At 36.6% G+C, this 22,680-nt stretch overlaps 1 protein-coding gene and 1 long non-coding RNA gene across 9 annotated transcripts in view; one reads left to right on the plus strand and one right to left on the minus strand.

Moving 5' to 3' along the window:
* spen (split ends) overlaps nucleotides 1-22,680 on the plus strand; it is an 87,409-nt gene that overhangs the window by 34,238 nt on the left and 30,491 nt on the right. For 3 of the 8 annotated variants that reach the window (XM_069058389.1, XM_069058390.1, XM_069058394.1), the window contains exon 2: nucleotides 13,798-14,058. The exons of 2 other annotated variants lie outside the window; for them this stretch is intronic. In XM_069058389.1, coding sequence (XP_068914490.1) covers nucleotides 13,798-14,058 — 261 coding nt within the window. Of the gene's footprint in view, nucleotides 1-9,562; nucleotides 9,581-13,715; nucleotides 13,733-13,797; nucleotides 14,059-22,680 lie in introns of those variants that run through there. 3 more of the 8 variants (XM_069058391.1, XM_069058392.1, XM_069058395.1) reach the window with 3 other exon arrangements.
* On the minus strand, nucleotides 2,985-8,463 carry LOC138138477 (uncharacterized). The gene is made up of 2 exons (XR_011162040.1): nucleotides 7,929-8,463; nucleotides 2,985-3,821 (listed from the first exon to the last, which is right to left on the minus strand). It is a non-coding gene; the product is annotated as an uncharacterized lncRNA (long non-coding RNA).

Raw genomic sequence — 22,680 nt, forward strand, 5'->3', positions numbered from 1 at the left:
ATAAACTAATTGTGGCAAATCAAGTACATATTACTGAAAGACAATTATGTCTCTAATGTTATAAAACAAAAGGTGCTTCGTAAATATTTAAAAAATGCTAAAATGTGTTAATTTTAGGTTTGGGGGGTTTATTTATAAAAATTTCGGTTGGTGACCTTGCAAGCTATAAAGTTGCGTTTGAATTTGAAATTCGAGCACTGACAGATTGACACTTGACATATTTAGTGCTAAATTGATTACCAACATAATTTTGTTTAAGTAATATTTATTATGTAATGATTCAAAAATTTGTTTTATTACAAAAGGCAGCACAAAAAATATTGTATGGTATAGTTTTCCCATTTATAATTTGGTTTTATGGCAGTGCAATTGTAATTATTAGGGGCTGGGGTTGTGGTTTTGGCGATAGTGAAGATATTGTAACCTGGTCAGACAACAGACCTTCTTTTACAGTCCTAGGATTTATGGCGGTAGTTGCCTATTGTCGGGGTATTTAACACCCTTACAACAGGGCTGGTAGTAAAACCAAATTATAAATGGGAAAACTATACTCTTGTGAAAACTCCATTGCTTTACTCACTCACATACAGCGCTCGACTGCGTCTCGCGCCATATTACCGTTCGTAAAGCAATGGTTCGTTTTCAACACTTGTAACATAAATAACTATTTTTTTGTTTGGAGCTGGAGCGTCTGATAACAAAATAACTGCAAGAAAAACGAGTGGTACAGGTGTTCTCAAGTAAACAATCATAAATTAAACTTATACGATTTTGTATTTTTGTATGTTTTGTCTTTGTACGTGGAATACATATTTGGATTTATTTAAAAATACATTGTAAAACAAGGAAAGTATGTACGCAATGTTTTTGTTTTATCAGTTTCATGACATTTTTATTACATAACAATTTACAATTGAATGTATATTTTTCCGGAAGAGTTATAATCATTGAGCAACTAGCCAGTTAAATTGTGTGCTGTGCTAGGATAAAAATGAAATAATTGTTAAAAGTTAAAATAATGTTTAAGACTTTTAAAATAAAATTGGTATAAGTAGTGCACGTACAATAAATGAATTGAAGGGTTTTTATAACTGCTTAAAGCTTGTTTTACCAAAAATTACAAATCAAAGAATATCCAATAAACTGTTTGGAAATGGAATGAATGTATTCGAGGCCTAAAACGAAGTTGCTTTAAAATCTTTCTAGAAAGTGAACATTTAAATAGAATGTCCATTGATAAAAAGCTTGATATGAGTATGATACGAATATGTTTTAAGTAGAAATGAATAATTAAAAATATTGTAAGCACATTTTATTAAAATGAATCGATTTTTATATACATATTTTTTTAATGTTATATCTAATTAGAACAGGTAGACAAAACCTTAACAGTGTTAGTGTAGAAATAAGTGGTGCTTTTTCCAGGAATTTTCAGTTTTGCACACTAAAAAATCGGTGAATTATTACTGAAGTGTCACGGCATGGAGTAAAAAAAAGAGGATCTTTATCAACGTAAAAATGTTGTTTGTCAAAATGATGGAACTATTTAATCCTAACACGAACAATTTTGCGTTTATCTTAAATTTTTTAGAAGGAATTTTAGTGCAGTCAAAAGAACAAGATTAAAAAATACGCAAACTGCGATTATTTTGGAAAAATTAGGTTTGAACCTGAAATAAATACGAGGAAACATTTTTTTCTATTTAACAATGTTTGTCACGTGAATAAGAATAATAAAATGTAAAAGCTATTACATACACATACAGGTGTCCCAAAAATTGACCCACTATCGGTGCACTATAGTGTCGAAGAGGAGATTACCGTAAACGTGAGAACAATGTTAACAAAATTCTGTTGGACTTATTTGCTGATTTGGGGGTCTTTGAATGTGGGACACTTTATAGGTTAATTATTTCGAAATATACGAGTATGTATTAAATTGTCATGAAAATTACCTCGAACCGTACATATTATCACAAAGCACAATATGACTCACTATACTTCGTCCAGCGAGAGATTGGGGGATTTTAAATTGTATTAAATTAACCCAACACTACAAAATGCACTAGAAAACATTAATTAGAGCATAATTTCAGGGCAAAAATGTTTCTGCTTGAAGGATATACTTCAGATTTTACGTGCCCTAGGTACTATTTTCTCTACGTAGAATTTAGTGATTTTTATGTCAACCAATCTCTCGCTGGACAGACTTTACCAATATGTGATCCTGCATAATAGAGAACTTAGAAGCTTTGGAAATCTCTAAAATTAGGTATCTTAAATCCACTGCAAGGTACTGATGTATATCTTTGGTTAAGTTGTACCGAGCGATCATTTAAAAAATAAATCGAGTTTGCTTTGGAGCCTATAGCATAGCATGGGTGGCATAGGTAACACGCCGACCCGATTTATTTTTTAATTGATCGCACCGTATTATGATTAATTCATAATTTATTTATTTGTTATATCACCATGGGAGTCAAGTGTCGTGTGTTTTATTTTTATTTATATTTTCATTTCTGTCATCGTCACGTTGCTATAGTGCTAAATTGTAGATAAATTTTATTATTCATCTACATGCAGCGATGCCAAATTTATTTACATTTAACCCTCCCCGATTTGAAAATGTAATTCTGAAGAATTTTTTCCATATTTTTCTCATGTACATTTAAACATCCTCGATAACTTGGTATTGGTCGACATTGTAACATAATGAACAAATAAGCAGCAACAAATTGAGACGATCCCACATTTTGCACTTTTAATTAACTTTAAATGATGTAATATGTCCATAATTTATGTATATGTTGGTGAAGAATTTGAAATATGAAAACAGTGTATTTCTAAAACTGGTACAAATGTGAGCTCACACGATCATTAAGGATTGAACATTAAAAAATATTCGCCTCGAGAATTGTAAATGTTGGAAAAATAACGAAAGCTATGGGCAAAGGTAATTTGTTAAAGAAAAAATGGGACAGGTGTTACCGCTCTAAGGGAATTTATTACTACGCAACAACATGAAATATAAGACTGCGCTATACAAAGATAATAAAATTCTCATTTTAAACTAATTAATCAAGCTGCGTGCCTGTACTCCATGTGTCGTAATTAAACTTTATACAATCGCGTTGTATTTTTAATCGTCAGAGATATTTCGAAAAGGTAATTGACAAGACGTGTTCCACTACTATACACCACTGGTAAACTTATTCGATCTACATTTCAGCCGCCATTAATGTCGGCGAGTGCTTGCAGAAACACCGTTACTCGAACGACCACCGTATTCTAAATCTCGAGTGTCGCAAGTTTTGTCGATCGCGAACATCCTCGTGATAATCCGGTCGAAAACAGTGGTGCTTGCTACGCAGAATTCTAAAATTGGAAATTCTGCAGTCCCGCTGCCATACATTTAACCTGTTTGTGTTCCAATACAACGTCCATTATGGCAACGTATCAGTGGAATTATCATCGGGGGTCAAGGAAAAATGCACACAATTCCACACGACATGACGTGCACATTCGAATCGTCCCTATTGTTTTCCATTTTTTCCGAACGGCTGAACACATCTGTTCATTGTGGTTCACTTCCTGTATCATCGACGTCTGTCTGGTCTGCCTGGTACGCAGTGTTACCAACTTACGTATCTCGCCACCCCAAGGCGCCGAACGGACGGTTGTTCCTCCCCTGGAGGGCCCCGAAATTAATATTGCACAGTGCAATCGGTGGAGCTTGCCAGTTTACGGGTGCGAAAATGGGCGACGATTGATTCGGCGGTGTCAACCCCGAAATCTACTTTCGTCAAATGTGAAACTGGAGTCTGCAATCGAAAAAAGCAAAGCTGGTGGGCGACGTTGCCACGTCCCGATCACATCACACTTTGATTATTTTACTGCGTAGAAACTAGACAAGTGCATGAGTCAAGTTGTAGGCGGTTGGATGTGCTCTCACCGTATCCTCGTCTCGTTCCACAGCGTAAAGTGCGTCCTCGTTTTGTGCAAACACAATTCTCTTTTTGCCGACATTTTTTTTCGCAAATACGCGGATCCAGCCAGCGTTTCGTTCGGGCGGAATTAAATTAATTATTGTATTGTTTCATTCGGTTGTGGCGATAAACAAGAGTCATCCGTACGTACCCACTTTGATTACGTTCTATATTTATCTGGAGGAATGTTCCATCGAAGTCGCTCGCTCGCATTAGATTCGATTATTGTCAAACAATACGGTTTTGTTGTTATTATGTTGTATCCAACTAGTGAAACGAGGCGATGTTTTCGGGTCGCGTAGTAGCGATGAGTCAGCAGCCATATTACTGGACGTAGAGCGCCTTGCAAAAACAAGTGCCACCAAGATCCACGTCCATTCACCTAAGTCACGTAGGCCATGAACAATCGTGTTCGCATATTCGACTAGATCCGACCAGTATACGAATTAATTTTGTCTACATATTTCATCTATTGGTAGGAATACGTGCCACGAAATCACCGGTTGTTTGATTTTGTTTTTTAACCTTGAAAGTTGAGGACGTTCAGTGTGGAAATGTGTACGATTATCATTCCGTTTTGGTTACTTTAGGTTGCGGTACACCTATTCCTGCCGTCCGTCCTGTGTGAACATGTTCGAACACGTCACCTGAGTAAAGTTTGCGCTGCTCGCTATTGGTTTTTACAAGACAAACTGGTAACGCAGCAAATAAACCTTGCATGAAGTTTCCAAATAATAATTTAAATTACATAACGGAAAACGGACACTTGAATCGATGCGAAAAGTGCTTGTCCTCGCATTCACAGTGTGTACAAAAGAAAGCAGCAAAGTGGGCAGTTTCATATGAGTTTTTTCGGACAAGATCGTACAGAACTGACAGGTTGTTTTTTAGGTTGTAGTTGCGCTTTCTGTTTACGTGGAATGGTGCAGTGTGCAGCCGGAGTGCAATCGATTTTTACGAACTTTCATCAACAATTTTACTGTCAAGTTTAATTTTCAAATACATTCTAGAGGTTATACACAGTTACTCCCGGTTGAAGGTTAAGAAGTAGTCGCTTGCTAAGCGCACACATTTATTTGTTTAAATTAAGTTATTAAATAATCACGTGAAACAAATTCCAATGGGATGTTTCTGGTAATTATCGCAGTAGGAGTTTAACAGCTTACCATTTAAATATTATACCCGTTATCTGTAATCAAATCTGAAGAACCATTCAGTCCACTGGTTTTGTTACATCTTCAGCAAAAGCACTACTCTCGTGGATGAAGGTTAAATTGGGATTTTTTGTGACCGACTCCTTACTCTAATTTATTGCTCACGAATAATTTGATTTCCGACAGGAAAGAGCCGTGAGATCTCCCGACTAAATTTCTGGTTCGACAAGTTCAATATGCAGTAAGCCTAAGCCTTCTTTACTTATTTGTTGAAAGTTGGTATTGGCTTTCTGGTTGGTGGATCTTCATAAAATTGTGTTGGATGATAAAGGCGAGCAATCACTTTGAGTGGTTTTCTTATAGAAAAAATAATGAAAAGCCGTTCAAATAACAAAATTGATTGACTTCAGAGTCGGTGTGAAAATTACGGAAAAGGTGGAATTTAGGAAAGTTCCTCGACTGATAAGAATTTTTCTATAAAACCACTTGACCACGTACTGGCCATGAGCTATTGTGGTTGCACGAAGATAAAGCAGAAAGCTTTTGATGCCAGTTTTGAAATGGCATCATAGGTGAACCTATAAACTAAGTGTTACTCAAAAGTTACGACCGATGAACGTTAAATTGTCAAGGGAAAACCTTGACTTTGTTGATAACGAAATAGTGTTATCGAACATTTTACGTATAATTATGTAAATGAAGATAATGTGTGAAAAGTTTGTTCTGATGAAATTGGTTTACTTTGGTCACAAACCAATGAGATAATTGGTGGAAAAGGTCACAGCTGAGAATGATAAGCAGGAAAACTTCGTGGTAAGGCGATCGAAAGTACTCAGAAATATTAGAATTTGAACTTCGATGTTTGAGAAATGATTAAGACCTCAAACATGCCATCCCAATTCGGTTGGATTATGTACAAACAAATTACATCAAAGTTTAGGCCGGTTCATTTGCACAAACCCACCTCTAATTTCACCGAGAGGCGAACGCTTACATCTGTAGCAAACGTGGCCACGTTCCAACTAAAAATTGATGAGAACGAAATATTCCGTCTTCCAAAGGTTATTTTAGTTGCAGTTTGTTACCTAATTATAAATTTAAACAGATTTCGGGTGAAACGTGACCGAACGAAACGGTAACTTGCTTATTTGAGCGTTTTCTGTAAATGTCAAAAATGACGTTTTTAACAAGTGAACCAACCACCAAATCCAAATGATTGCTACGGAGAATTGTAGCGCCTTGGAGTAATATAGAGCGATTGTTGGCCCTGTTTACGGCCGTATGTTTATGTACTTGGTTATGAATATAATGATAAATCTGTTTGTGAAATAGTGCATTAATCCCGCCAAAGATTTAATTAAAAGAGTTATTAGATGTAGTACACGTTCATAAAACGTATCGCCGCATCTATGTGTGGTTTCTACGTTGAAATGGCAAATTCCAGTTATTTCGTGCCCCCCTTAGCTGCATAATTTCGTAATTTAGCATTCGAATAGCTCGTTTCCTGACTTGTTTTTGCATGATAGCGGCCTAAACAAATCTTCTCCTTCTCATTGGTCCGCTGTTTTTATCTCTTAACTGCTCCTAAGGCCGAGATAAATAGAGGTGAGCGCGGGCCGCCTCCGCAACGACCGGAATCGTTAAAAATTCATCAGTCTACACCGAATCGATTTAAAACCAACACGCCACCAACAGATTGATGTATTTAATGCTAATTCATGGAAATTTAGTCAAATTACAGGATTTCGTAGCCATCGATGCGATTTTCTTCGTTTCGGGGTAACGCACACACCTCTACAGCAGGTTTTGTTGTTTCTCATTATAAATCAACAAGAGTGCCGTGACGTCATTGTGACTTAGGCAACATCGCACAGCGGACCAGACGAACACTCGGCTCGTCTGGCTGTTGCGGCCTCCATCGCACCGACGGGCGATTGTTTGGCCTGTCTAAAGTAGCATACCCAGTTATAAGATGTAGTAATATGAGTCCAGTTTTATAGAAAGCAGTTTTGATCGGATTTGATTACACCCGGCGATAATTGAATTATCTTCGATCGGCAACCTTTTCCCTAATTGCAGTTGGCAGGTCTGCGAAAATGCACAGAAATATCGCCGTTTCTTGACGTTTGTCCAAGCCTACTTGAGACCGACGCCGATTGCATTGTGCTTAATTGCCATGACAACACCAGCGGGGTGAACAGTAAAATATCGACGTCCGCGTGCCAAAAAAAAAAACGCAGTACACTTTCTAAAAAGCAAAAACTCTATCGATTTAGGTGTGAAGTACAAAAGCGTCAATTTCACCGCCAAAAGTACGTGTTCGTTTCGATACACCTGACACGACGGCAGGGGTGTATTATTTTCGTGGATTTCGATGTTAATCGCAGTTACAAAACGACCAAAACGGATCTGTTGGAGAAAAAGAAACTAAACACCTTTTCTGTCTGACTGTCCTATAATACCGTGTGGCGGCGCAGCTGTGTCGAGAACGTGAGTTGATGTTTTTCGCTGCGAGTACCGAACTGTTCGACTGGCGTGATACAATGATACCAATGGAAAGCTGGAGTGTGCGTAAACGTGGCAACGTCGCTGAGAGGGGCGAGACGTGAGGGAAATCTGGGGCTCTGGAAGCGTTATTGTCGCTTCACACGGCCGACCTAAGTAAAATCGATCAAGCCGTGACGTACCATTTTTTAGGGCGTTTAAATTCGTTGCTCGGGAGCAGACCCAGGGACTGATGTAGAGTTAGTAGGGTGTGTTTCTGTTTTATTTCAATTTACCAACTTACTCGACCAAAATATTAATCCGTTCAGTCGGGACGCGTCCACGTATTGTACACTCACATCAACGTTTAAATGTTACACCAAAAAGTCGTAATCCGTTCTGTTGTGCATACTCTTCGTCAAAAGTGGCGATTTTTTTTAATTTGCAAGAGTTTCTCTGCGATTTTTTTGCACTGTGGTCTGTACTGTGCGACCTAGGGGCCACACCCTGCCTACTGCAGACGCAATGTGGGTTGTCAAAATTGTCTTTTACTGTGCCAGTGTGACAGTTAGTTTATCCAGCATGCTCAGGAAAACACAAAATACACTTCACTTTAATGCTGAAAAAAATATTTTTTGAGATGATGGTCGGTGGCTCGTGGTCGTCCATTCGAGAAATCGAGCTGAAATGGTGGCCCGATCGCTGCATCAAACGGTTTTGTTTTGCGGTGTGTTGGCACGACTGCGCAGACGACACCGCGGCCTACGCAGCCAACTCAGCACCGGTGGCAGGGCGAAGTTATTTGGAGCGAACTGAAAAAACACATCGTATTATTCTTATCTCTGTCGAACACACCGACCCGGTTGTTTTGAAACTGGCACCGAACCGTTCTATCGATTGCTTCCGATGATACCGTACTTCACCATTACCGAATATACAGAAATATTGCGTTGCGAAATTCCACTTTCGCGTAATGTTAATGCAGTTACCTTCTTCGCTCGTTACTTTTATTCGGCCGGTGCCTCCCCTAGTGCAGCCATTATTTTTTTTTTCTACGCGTTTCTTTCCTGCTTTCCCAAGTCACCTGTCCGCTCTGACATCGTTGTTCGCATTTTAGTCTGTTTTTATAACTTGCAAGTAAAATAATGTTTCCAAGGAGCGCACTGAAATGACAGTTACGTGAAATGAGCTGATTACAGACATGCTGACCTCATTTCCTGACAACACAACGGTATGGATTTTGTCATATATGTCAATAATGTGGATTTGTGATGTTTGATTTGATAAAAGAACGGATGTGTTGTTGTAAAATATAAAAATTTTGGAATAACCGTAAATAAATTATTACTATCAATATATCAATTAATTCACGTACATACTAATATTCTTAATTATAACAAGCACTAATAAATTTGAAAATCTATCACAATATGTATTACAACAATATTTTTTATATACCATGTATTGTTGACATTTTATTGTTATCAGACATGTAAACTGTAAAGTTGGATATCATGGTGGCATTCCATATTACACAGTCTGAATATAGTTGGTGTAATTAATTGTTAGTCGAGCAAATATAACTTGTAATGCACCTCCGAAGTTGGTTCCATTTACTATACTTAGTTTGTGTGGCACATTCATCAGCATACAGTCAATCAAACGAGTCAGCCCTTTGTAGCGTATCCGGTTATCAATAGAGATAATGAACCAGCAGCGTCTGACGCCAAAAATAGTTTTTCTTCAACATTCATAAATCGGCCAGGTTTTTAAATTTGAACATTTTTGTGGGTACCATAATGGTGAGGTGTTTCAACATCTTGATTTTTTGTGTTATCAGAATGGGTGAGAGTCACCACCCCACTATATCAGTTGCGTTGATTTTTTTTGTAGTTCCGTCGAGAGTATGTCGTTACCGGAATGAAAATTTTGTGAAGAGAAAATCTAAAATAACATGTAAGTAGTATTACGTTAGGTAGATGTTCATAAAGATACGATAATAAGATTAAAAGTGCTCCTACTAAGAAATTAATTCGTATAATAATAATAACTCGGGTAGAAATGTGAGTAGGATAAATGTTTGTTAAAAAATTTGACAATTTTTGATAATTCTTTCTGATAGCCAAATGACAGTTTTAGTTTTTCAAAACATTGTGAAAACACAAGTCAGTAAATCCACTTTTGGAATATGTAGTTTGTTCGACCATCAGGAAAATGTTTTATAAACGAAAGTATGATTTTAATTTGACAATAACTGAACTCTTTTCAAGTTTACCAATGTGCTCACCATGCCTTGACGACATTAACATCTACTTCATAGAGCTGTTTTTAATCCGTATTTTTGGATACCTTCCGATACTACCTCTACCCACCATTATACACTAAATACACCAAACTACTTACAAAATCTTCAATTTGATAGGTTTGTGTGGATGATTAATGTTTTTTGGCTAGAAATTTAGTTTTTGCTTTTCTGACGGACTCGGTCTTTAAATTTTTTGTTTAATTTTGCCACACTGCCTCAATTCTCGTGTAAGACTTATTGTTTCCAGTCATATTGTGATAAGAAAAAGTGAAAAATGTTTATGGTCCATAACAATTGCTAGAAGTTATCATTTCAAGATTTCTTTTTTTAATCATCACATTTTTTCGAAAATTCCTCAAATTGTACTTTTTTCGCTGTTGTTGCATCTAATTAGCAAATATAGTTCAAATATTTCGTCAAATTACATATTTAAAGGTTTAGCCTTTGAAACCTTAGGCCATTAGTGCAAAGAAGCCATCGATTTATTTAATGTCATCGGAGACCGACTTATTGCGGAATCAGGCGATTCAAAATCAAAGAAATTCCTTTTCGAGAGAATTTCCCTTGCCATTCAACGTGGAAACGCTGCAAGCATTCGGGGTACTTTTCCAGATTCCGCATTATTATCGGAAATTTTTGTATTGTAAAACTAAAATGTTATGTTATTAAAATTGTTTATTATTTTAAATTATATTTTGTGATAGTCTAACATGCCCCTACTTGGACGTCAAACCCCATGTTTTGTAGCTAATTTTCTCTGATTGAAACGTGTTAATTTGTGTTCAATGTTTCGAATATTTTTTTTTTTTTTGGCTTGATTGACTACGAATGGTGGTCTACCTGTTTTGTCTTTTGTTAATGGACAATTTTTTCATTTTTAAAGTGTGATTTAACAACGCTGTCAATTGTAAATTCTTTGAAATATGTATTAGAGGAAATCAGTGAATTTTAGTACAAATAAAAAAAAAATTGCACCTTCCTGGCAAATGGCCAAACGCTACACAAATCTGTTGAGAACATTACAAATAACCTGTGGTTCAATTTGCCGAATTTCGTGTCTAATTCTCGCCTTTAAGTCGTCGATTATATTCTTTTTTTTTAATCGACTCCAAAAAATATAACGTTGACCTCTATTACTATTTAAAATTTTTGAGTTGTCTTTCCTTCCGCATGTATTTTATGCCAAAAGATTGCCATTTAGAAATACAAATTGACGTGTCCGAGGATTTTTGCCAGAAATAAACGACATAAATAAGAAATTTTATTCCTTAATTTAGAATCGCGTTGAATAATTGATGCATCGACAAAAAGGATCAAGACTACCCTTGAACTAGTAAATGATTTGTTCATCGTATAACATAATTTTAATACACACAACAGCATTTCCACATTTTATGTAATTATAATTTTACATAATGATATCGATATCTATTTATAATTACTAGAGTTCTTAGAATCCTTATACATATAATTGCTCCTGTGATTATTCTGATAAGGACGATTACAGAAGCTACATGGAAACACATTTTTCATAATATGCAGTCGGCCTATTTGATTATAATGAATGCGATTATGAAATCGACCATACTGTTCTGTAAGGAAATAGAAGTAACGGATGACTATTAAAGATTTCACTTGGAGTTGCCTTTGAACGAGATTTTATTTTTTCTGTTACTTTAGACACACGCAAGAACGAACGACAAATGTCAGTCAGTACAATTGAAACATAACCAAATTAAGAGAAAAAACATTTATTGAAATGTCAAACTTGTCAGTATCTAAGGTGCAACGGAAAACAAAGAATGATCCATAGTCAACCCTAAGTAAAAATTTTAATAGTCCCGTTACATAAGATGATGAGATTGAAAAATTGTGTTCTATATAAATTTTGTAAAAATGCACCTATTTATGTGTTTTTTTTTTTGCAAAATGTTTGTCTCAATAAGGACTCCATCACGGTAACTTCTGCAAAAATGCACCGATCTGAATGCTTCTTTTTGCAAATGTTTGTCACAATGAGGACTCAATGCATATTGATTTGAAATGTGCGTAACGATATCGTGTAAGGGCTTTTTGGTAAATTCTACTAAAATTTTTCATATTAAAAATTATCATGGAACATGAAGTCATGTGTGATCTGAGTCGAAGCGAAAAGAGAATTACTTATCCAACCAGAAGCAATTTTGTTTCAAGAAATTACAATTGTATCAATGTAAGTCAATTTGATTGTTAAAAACTATTATTCAGCAGTTAGGGATTTCCAACTAGGTAATTCAGTAATGATACTAACACTATGAACCTGATCGTTTTTTTTTATGATACAATTGAAGGACATCATTACCATAAATTGATTTCTTATTTTCGATGTAACATGTTTTTCTTAAGAAGTAATTTTTGTATTGTCAGAGGTTTAATGTCCATAAAATCACACAAAGCAGTTTGCCTTTGTCTTAGGTTTTTTTTTTGCAAAAAATGCTGAGAACATCTGTGTCGTGCACAGATTCTCAGAGATTTAAGAACACGAATCTGCTGTCATTACACGATGTAATTTTGACTGATTGTCAGGATTGCGTGTGCGAAATATTACATTATTCTGTCAACTTGTATTCAACAGAAATCCTCTAATTTATACAAAAAGTTAACACAATAAAATCAGACACCTAGAACTGAAACAATAAACGAACGACTTGAAAGGATTAGAATTGTTTAAACTTTTTTTTTGTCGCTAGAAATCTATTTATAATGTGTATGTCAGTCGTTTGAAATAGTGAGATTAGTAATCCAACCATTCAAGGTTTATCCAAAACAGACAAGTGTCCTCATTCGATTTCTTTGTAGGAAGTTACTGGATGAATACATTGGTAACGTTTGGACACCCGATCAACGGAGTATTTCTTTTTTGCCCCCAAACGATTAAATTAATTGTAAAAATGTTTTATACTTTTAATATTTTTAGAAAGTTATCCGTAATAAAGATGTTCGATTGTATCGTGCGTTCATTTAAATTTCTCCTCAAAGTTGGCCCTGAAGAGTCGATTGTGAGTGCACCACTCGTGTAAAAACGTAAGATTTAAACAGTGCGTTCACAATCGACTCTTCAACGCCAACTTTGAGGATAAATTTAAATGAACGCACGATACTTACTATGTACATTTTTACATTTACTAATCATTGAGAAGAAAAAATTATTTATAAATATGATAGATTCAGATGTTTACGTTTATTAGCAGTACGTAATCTGGTGAGACAGAATAAAATAAGCCTTGTTTTGATAGGACCACATTAGTGGAAAATAGCATAAATCATTGATCCATTCAAGATCGAAAATGTCCCTGATCATAATCACAGTCCTTTCATCTTTCGACTACATCACATGTAACATGCAATTCTTGTGTCTCCGTATTAGCAATAAAGCCGGATTATTTGTTGAGCTGACGCGATTTTATTATCTCGGACGAAAATTCAAATTACAATGGCCCCACACGCGGTCGATTTTTATAGCAATTGTCTTTTTGCGGACTCGTTACGGCCAAGTGGATTCGGCTGACAGAGTCTAATGACATGCAAATATTTAATCTTGGCGTTTTTTCTTCTTTCCATGTTGTGTCACGTGTTCGGTTATGTCGTGGCCTTCGTAATATAATTACCCGCCTAATTACACTGGAAACACATTAAGAATCGATTTCCATTTGCGTTAATAGACGCAGTTATGGCACTTGGAACAGGTGACTAAGTGCAAATGAACAGCGACGACAAGAGCGCGAGGGCCAGCCCCGACAGTCTTCGTCTGATTACTGTTTCATGTACGATTCCCGATACTCCGACGGCATTAAAGTTCGTTTTGTTGATAGTTTGGGTGTAATTGCAGGTATGGCCGCGTGCAGAGTGTCAAATTGTTGCCGAGGGGCGCCAAGGAGGAGGCGGGCGAGAGCGCGATGGCGTGTACGGTGGCGTTCATGGACATCAAAAGTGCGTCCAAAGCCCACAACGCCGAACATAAACTCGACGATAGAACTCTGACCACGGAGTACTACGAACCTGCTGCCATTCCGTCCGCTGCTTCACCGCAGAACACGCCCTCCTCGTATTCTACCTCTCCGGGTAGCACCAGATTTCCCAACGGCCACGGGTGAGTCAAACAAATAAAAAGGCTGCGGCGATAACGCCGAGAAGCAATTAAGCACAGCGCCGATAAAAACGCTGCTGTTTGCAATAAAATCCGAGATGGAGGAAGAAGTCACTGGCGGAGGAGTAATCGCGACTGCAGATCATTCGGGTCGAAAACTAAAGCCGCGTTCAAGTTTTTAAATTGTACCAGTTTAAACTGGAACGGTTTTTTGATAGATGCACATTAAAATCAAAACGCCTCCAAACTCATCATTCGTACATTTCGCAGTATCATTTCTGATCCACTCCATTTGTGAAGCTGTCGTAAAGGTGACGAATTTTTTAAGAATTTTGATTAACAATCTGAGCAAGGTGAACCAATTCTGTGATTATTCATCTTTTATCCTGTTTACACGTTTTATTTTTTCACCTGTAATAGTGTGAACCACTCGACCTTCTAAATGACAAATCAAGGATTATTTTGTTTTGTTGGAATATTCAAGCGATTCAACGATTCTGCGTTCTGCGCACCCCGGCGCGCATACACCGTGACTCCAACACAATACGTTGTACTGAATACCTACACATTTTATTTTAATAAACTTTATCTCGTTACGCTTTACACGTTGTGTAGTTATTTTCTGAAGCCACACACGTTGGTTCCGAATCAACCACAACCAACAGGTTATGGGCCCAGGCGAGATTTAAGCAATTAAGTGAATATAAAGTACAGTAAAATTCGGTGCACGTGGAAATTTTGAGGTTAAGGATGGCAGACTTATTTCGTGCAAACATAACGAAGCTCAACAACGACAACTACTCCGTTTGGAAATTTAAAATGGAGCTCTTACTCATGAAAGAAGATTTATGGAGTCAGGTTAGCACGAAAAAACCTGCGGACACAACGGCAGCCGCGTCATGGCAGAAAAGGGATGACAGAGCACGAGCAACCATAGGGCTACTCGTCGAGGATTCGCAGCTCATCCATATACGTAAAGATACGACGGCGAAACGGAGATGGGAATAAAAGTGCAATATACAGCACCTTACTCAGCTTTCCAAAATGGCGTGGCGGAGCGCAAAAACAGAACCCTCATGGAAGCTGCAAGGTGCATGTTAATCGACGCGGAAATAAAGAAAAAATACTGGGCAGAGGCAGTCAACACAGCGTGTTATCTACAGAATATCCTACCATCAAAAGCAGTTGACAAGACACCGTTTGAGCTATGGAACAGAAGAAAGCCCGACGTCAAACATTTGCATATTTTCGGTTGCAAGGGATATGCACATCTACCGAAGGAAAAACGACGCAAGTTAGACGAGAAAGCGATATCACTCACATTTGTGGGATATTCAGCTGAATCGAAGGCTTACAGAATGCTGGATACCGCGACCGACAAAATTACCATCAGTCGTGACGTAAAAATTATCGAGCGAGATTTGAAAAGAGAAGGGGAAAACGAAAAGGGGAGCAGTCAGGAGAACAAAAGTACAGAAAGGAGAAAAATTGTCGAAAACAGAGACGAGAATACTCCAGAAAGTGGACAGGAAGTAAATTATTCGGAAGATATAGAAATAATCTCTGAAAACGAACTCGAAAACGAACAGGATCAAGGGTTAAACGAATCATCAGAGTCGTTAAACGAATTCGAAGAAACACAAAGTCTAGCTATGGATTCGGTGCTGGAGCAATCACTACCGGCTGGGGACGAGGAATACGTTTTTCAAGGTAATCTCGATGATCTTAATAATCAAGAAGTCAGAGTTTCAGAAAGACCAACGAAAGGACAACCTCCTGACAGATTCAAACCTCAAGCGAACATCGTAAGGGATCACGAAGAGCCGAAAAACCGAACGGAAGCACTCAGCGGAGTGGACAAACACGACTGGATACGAGCCATGAATGAAGAAATGAAGGCGTTGACAGAAAACTCCACTTGGGTGCTCACCACGTTACCAGAGGGAAGAAAAACAATAGGTTGTAAATGGGTATTTAAAAGGAAGAAAAATGCCAACACTGGTTTGATAAAATATAAAGCGCGACTTGTAGCGCAAGGCTTTAGCCAGAAATACGGAACAGATTACGACGAGGTATTTGCACCGGTCGTAAGAGCAACAACATTACGTCTGTTGCTTGCGATAGCAACACAACGAAAACTCAAGATTCACCATTTCGATGCGAAGACTGCATTCCTCAACGGAGAATTAAAGGAGACGATTTATATGAAACAACCGGAGGGATTCGTTGACGCAAAGGAAGAATTAGTTTGCAAGCTCAACAAGAGCATTTATGGACTAAAACAAGCTGCGAAAGTATGGAATGAAAAACTGCATGGAGCTCTCACCAAGTTGGGTTTCAAACAGAGCACATCGGACCCTTGCCTGTACTCCAAAAACAAATCAAAGGCCCTCCAGTACGTAGCAGTATATGTCGATGACCTCCTAATAGCTGATGAGAACGATTATGAAATAGAGAAAACCGCTGACGGACTCGAGAAAGAATTTGACCTCACCAGGCTTGGCGAACTAAAGAGTTATCTCGGCATCAATATCCAGAGGGATTCAAATGGAGTCTTCTACATGGATCAAGCGCAATACATCCAGAAAACCATTAACAGATTTGGATTGAAAGACGCAAGAATCTCCGCAACACCCTTGGACACTGGATACTTGAAAATAGCTCGTGACGGAAAGCCTATGCACAACGGAGAAAAATTCCAGAAACTCATCGGAGCTGTGCTGTATGTAGCGACTCACACGCGACCTGACATAGCAGCAAGTGTGTCGATTTTGAGCCAAAAAATAAAACAACCGACTGAAACTGATTGGAACGAGGCTAAGAGAATTGTCAGATACCTAAAAGGTACAAAAGAATTCAAATTGAAACTGACGAGCAACACGGAAGGCCTCGAAGCCTATACAGATGCAGATTGGGCTGAAGATAGAACAGACAGTAAATCACACAGTGGATTCGTATTTCTATACAATGGGAGCGCAATCGCGTGGGCTTGCAGAAAGCAAACTTGCACAGCTTGGTCGAGTTGTGAAGCCGAATATATCGCCATAGCAGAAGCGAGCAGGGAGCTGTTATGGATACGCAGACTACTCGAGGACTTTCACACAGAACAAACCAAGCCGATCCGGATCTACGAAGACAATCAGAGCGCCATCAAGTTGATAAAAACCGGAGAGTCGAGAAATAAGACGAAACATATCGACGTGAAATATCATTTTGTAACGGACCTAGAAAAGAAGAAAATTATCGAAATACGATACTGTCCAACAGCTGAGATGATCGCCGATATGATGACGAAGCCACTAGGGGCTGTGAAACTGAAAAAACATCGAGAAGCATGCCAACTTATGGATTTAAAACGGAACATCAATTAAAGGAGCATAATCGTTGAGGAGGGGTGTTGGAATATTCAAGCGATTCAACGATTCTGCGTTCTGCGCACCCCGGCGCGCATACACCGTGACTCCAACACAATACGTTGTACTGAATACCTACACATTTTATTTTAATAAACTTTATCTCGTTACGCTTTACACGTTGTGTAGTTATTTTCTGAAGCCACACACGTTGGTTCCGAATCAACCACAACCAACATGTTTAATTATGAGAGAATTAAAATTTGCAGTTTGAAACTGTCACGATCGAGTCAGTTAATAATGTAGTTATTGTTTTGAATAGGTTCTTACTGCCAGAGTAAAAATGTTTTTGGAAATAAATTATTTTATGTTAAATTTGCAGAAAACTAGATTCAAGTTCTTGTGAATTGCATTTTCAAAGAAGCATTCAAGATCGTAAATAAGAATTCGGTATTGTCAAGGCGATGTGTTGGATTATTTAGCGGTTACATGTTTTGCCTCGGGCTTATAATGTTTGTATTTTAACCATATACCTAGAAGGTACAGTCCAATGTTTTTGTTTTTAACAACTACGCAAATATATTTTTCTGAGAAGTCTGCTAGTTAATGTATGATAATATTATGTTATTTATGCTGGTAGCAGCTAAATATTGTTGTTTTTCAATTTTTGTTAAATGTTTTGAAGAGGGAAATCTTTTGTTGTGTATTTTGCAAATATGTATAATAATTATAGAACTGCCCTTTACCATTACCAATCAAATGTACACCCCGGAACCAACATATTTTTCATTTAGAACTTTTCTATAATATCAAGTAACTTTAAAATCATAACTTCAGTGCTTTAATAGTATATTATGCAACAAGATGTAAGTATAAACGGCACTTTAGACACGAGTTTTATTAGGCGCCAGCGGAGTTTAGCGGGGCGAGTGTTAATAAACGAGTGTCTAGAGAAGTTTATAAACGTGTTGCATACTATAGTTTTTCTACGACCAAATGAACAATGCAAATATAACACGTAACTTCTTTATTCAACATTAATTTAAACATAAAATTCGAACCTGATAAACGTCAATTATCAATTGACAACAAACTTAGCTCGTTGCTAATTTCACTTCGTGACTAAAGTGCACAAAGACAGCTTGTCAAGGTGTATTTAAAAGAGATCACTTAGCGTCATGGAAACATATGCGATAAATGGCGTTTTAGGAGTACAGGGTTATTATAAATGATTGTAGTCGAAGCAGGCCATGCCCATGTTATTACATTTTTGCCGCTTTCATGTGAACTGTCAATTTTTGTCGCTGTCTGTCATTTTTTAGGTGAAAAGTGCGGTGCGGTTTTTTAATTAACGATTGAATCCAAAAATTTTAAGTTGTTTTTCAACCAATCCTAAAAATATTGAGTTGTTTTGCACCCAATTTAATTCCTGTGTGTGAACACACCGTTAAATGTGTACACACCGTACTCACTTATTCACATCATTTTGATGTTTTCTATGTGGAGCGTCAACCATAAATTTTACATTCAGTTTTTACGCCTACTTCGACTACAAACATTTATAATAACCCTGTAGAAAAAAAATACTAATAACCAAAAGAGCGGATTTTATTACAATAAATATATAAATTACAGATTTAATTGTCATAAATCGAGAGACATTTTTTTATTAAATATCCTGGGTTCTTCGATAGGAGCTGACGTCAGCTTAATATGGGGTGCAGCTTGACGTCTTCCTAAGCAGATCCACTACAAAGCTTCTTTGAGTAATTCCTCCAGGTCTTTTTATTTAACAATTTTTCTAAGAACAGTGCAAAGATTTTCTATGGAATTGAAATGGGGTCCACAGGAAGGTCGCTGAATTGTATAATATGATTTAATTTAGATCGAGCTATGTTGATGCTGTAGACGTTCAAAGCTGAAGATTCTTTTAACATCTTTCTAGGAGAACTGTTCCCAAAAGATTAGATTTTGCAAAGTCCTGGCTTGTTATTTCCACAAATATCTTTTCTAATGTCCATTGCAGTTATATGAGGATTCCCTTTGACAGTCGTACAATTTTCTAATTGCTTCGAGTTATCACTTCAATTCTTATTCTTCTTATTCTCGTAGGACGTCTATGTCGATGTTCAGATTACATCTAACCAAAACATGATTTAGATTTTTAATTATTTCAAGAACTTCACACAAATCTTATTATGAGTTTACATGATGCATTACTGACTAAACTTCAAAAGAGTCGAACTGCTAAATCGCGTTGTATTATTCTGTCTCACTGTTAATCGTGAAATGATTACGAGTAAATTCCTCTGTCTGATACAGTCATTTTTAAAACTTTCTGTTAAATGTAAGTTCATCGTTCTGTATGACCCTGTTTTATTATTTTTTGAATTTCAAAATTTTAGAATTGACGGTAGTCCAGTGTAAAACAATCCGATAGTTTTCTATAAGTAATGATTGTTTGAGGTAGAAACTAAGAAAGAAATTGTAGATTTTGGTGTTGTTCTTTTATGAAATCGATCAAATAAAATTGTAGTCAAATGAACTAGGGTGGAATAAATTAACTGTTGCACTTGGTTAATTTGAATGATTTATTTCATGTGTAGGATTTGGACACTTTCGATAAAAGTTTAGTTATAAATGAAAGATAATTAACCTTTAATCGTAACACCCACACACAATTCTAACAATTGGTTGTAAAAAACAAGTAGATTCACTGATAATGTTACCACAGTCAGCAACTCCAAAATTGAAAAAGATTAACCAGGCGTTGGGTTGTTTATCGCAATGCAGAGTTTGTACTATCAAGATCAAAGAACTTATCAGAGTGAGTCAAAGCTTTATTCAAACTTAATGCTCAAATATTTATAAAAAGGTTTTGCGAAAAATAATCTTTGCTTGAACACACAGATGTTGCATTGAGAGATAATAATTTAACCTACTTTCGATTGCTTTGATATTTCAGTATTTTTTAGTTTCATTCACTGTGTATAGAAATAACGTTACTTCCAGTTGTCAAGTCTTTAATACACCATAGGATTCCACTTATAGTGATTAATCATCATAAGAAGTCTGTAGGTATTATAAGTGTTTTATTTAAACGGAATTTTTGAATATTTTTGACATCATCTGAGTAGATGCTCAGGACAGTTATCCCATTTTTTGGAGTATTTTTCAAGTTTCCAGGGTCACTGTAATGTATAGAAAGAATCTACAACAGTTTACTTTTTATTATGATTAGATTTGCTGTGGCAGATGTTTTTACTTTGAGAGAGCGCGCTTGTCTTTAATGTTGATTTTGATAAAACCTGAACATAGGTGCAAATTATTTTTTACTCTTGACTGCCTGAAATGTTTTTGTTTATTTTTCCATAAATTAAATAAGCAAGAGGTCATGTATCGCGTGCATATTTACTTTTTTCTTCGAAAAGACACAAGAAAAACCTACTATAATCGCATTGAGTCGATGCCAATCGATATCTACGAGGTAATTAAGTTGCAGAAAAATTATCTGTCCTTATTTTCTTTTTGTGAGAACATGATTCCGGCGACAGTTTCGTAGATTCAAACCAGATAATAACCCATTTACAATTTTTGTTTACCGCTCTGAATTTCTCAATAAATGAATTGTTCTTAACTTAATTTGGAAATCATGTCTGTCGATAAAATTGTTAAGATCGCTTATTGGATCATTTCGTTCGTACGTATTTTGGATTACGCATTGTAACCAATTAAATTGCTGGTCTTGACATCCGGAAATTATCGCCTGGACTGTCAAGTTATTATTTTCTTATAGTAAAAAAGAATGAGACAAAAAATTCCAAAATCAGGAATTTACTTTGTTCATAACTAAGGAAACAAAACAGACACAGGCGAAACTAAATAAATAAACAACGCTATTACTACTGTATCTATTGTGTCCTGCAATTTGGAAGGATGAATCCAATGAAACACGTTTCCGTACTAACAATATATTTTCTCAAAACATAAAATACATAGTTATAAGCGCCCCAATGGGTTGATTCATATTTTAAAATTTCAAATTTACAAAGTTGAAAACGCCAAAAAAATATCCGGTGTATTTTTTCCCAAAACATAAAAAACTGCATTCATCTTTTTCATTTTACAATTCTTAAAAAACTGCATTCATCTTTTTCATTTTACAATTCTTAATTAATCTCTAGTGCACGCGCGTCAATACTTCATTCCATCCGTACAATGCCATTTCCACTCTATTTAAAGTACAGGGTCATTATAAATGATTGTCCCATCGCAGTTGGCGTTGAAAACCTACACAAATTTTGGATGTGCCGCCAGCTTCGCAACGTTAGACAAACTAGTAGACAGATTTCCACTATCGCCGGTAGCGCCACCTAGTCTCACTCATGTTATGAGGCTTGCGGCACATTCAACTACGTCATCAACGCCTACTGCGATGGGACAATCATTTATCATTATATAATGCCCTGTACATAACAGTATCAGATTTTGATATAATTTGTAATTGTATACAATTTATGCATAAATAGAGACATCAAGTAGTAATTTTCGATTTTTGAAGAAGTCAAATGATGAAATTGACGAATCACCCTAAGGTACTACCTCACGTACTTATTACGTGTTCCGAGGCTTACATATGGCAGCACTTTGTGAATTTTGTGTGGAAAGAAATGAAATGTTTTTTATTACTTGGTTTAGAAGTGATTGCCGGAAATCATGTATGACCACAGGAATTTCTGTGAAATCAAGATTTGACGGGCGGATAAGTAAAGAATACTAAAATCTGATTAATCGAAATATATGTATCGCGTATTCAAATGAAATCCTGGGCTGAGTAGGCGTTGGAAAAATTAAACCGTTTAGAACAGTGTAAAGTTTGATTTTCCCGCCGTTTGACACGTTTATGTTTAATCGGGACATAATTGAACATGTTTGTTTTCAGCAAAGGGTGCCCTTAGATATTTGCTTCGAGAGTAAGAATCGTTAAGTTATTCTTTTTTTAATGTAAAACATTGCAAAGAAAGAAATAAGAAAGATTTTTTAGTTATAAATTTTAGGTTAGCTGTCAACATGATCCAATTAATCTTCGCTTTAAAAAAGTACAACAATTGACGGTTTCCAAGGCCTCCCCAGCCCAGGATTTCATTTGAACGCGCGATATGTCTAAAATGCAATCTTCAAATGAAGTGCGTGGCACTGGGTCATAAATATTCGAATAAAAGAGTGCTGACAAAAATACGAACTGGTCAGATATTGCTGTTTTAATTCCTAG

The sequence above is a fragment of the Tenebrio molitor genome, chromosome 9 (assembly GCF_963966145.1).
Source record: "Tenebrio molitor chromosome 9, icTenMoli1.1, whole genome shotgun sequence".
Taxonomy (NCBI): domain Eukaryota; kingdom Metazoa; phylum Arthropoda; class Insecta; order Coleoptera; family Tenebrionidae; genus Tenebrio; species Tenebrio molitor.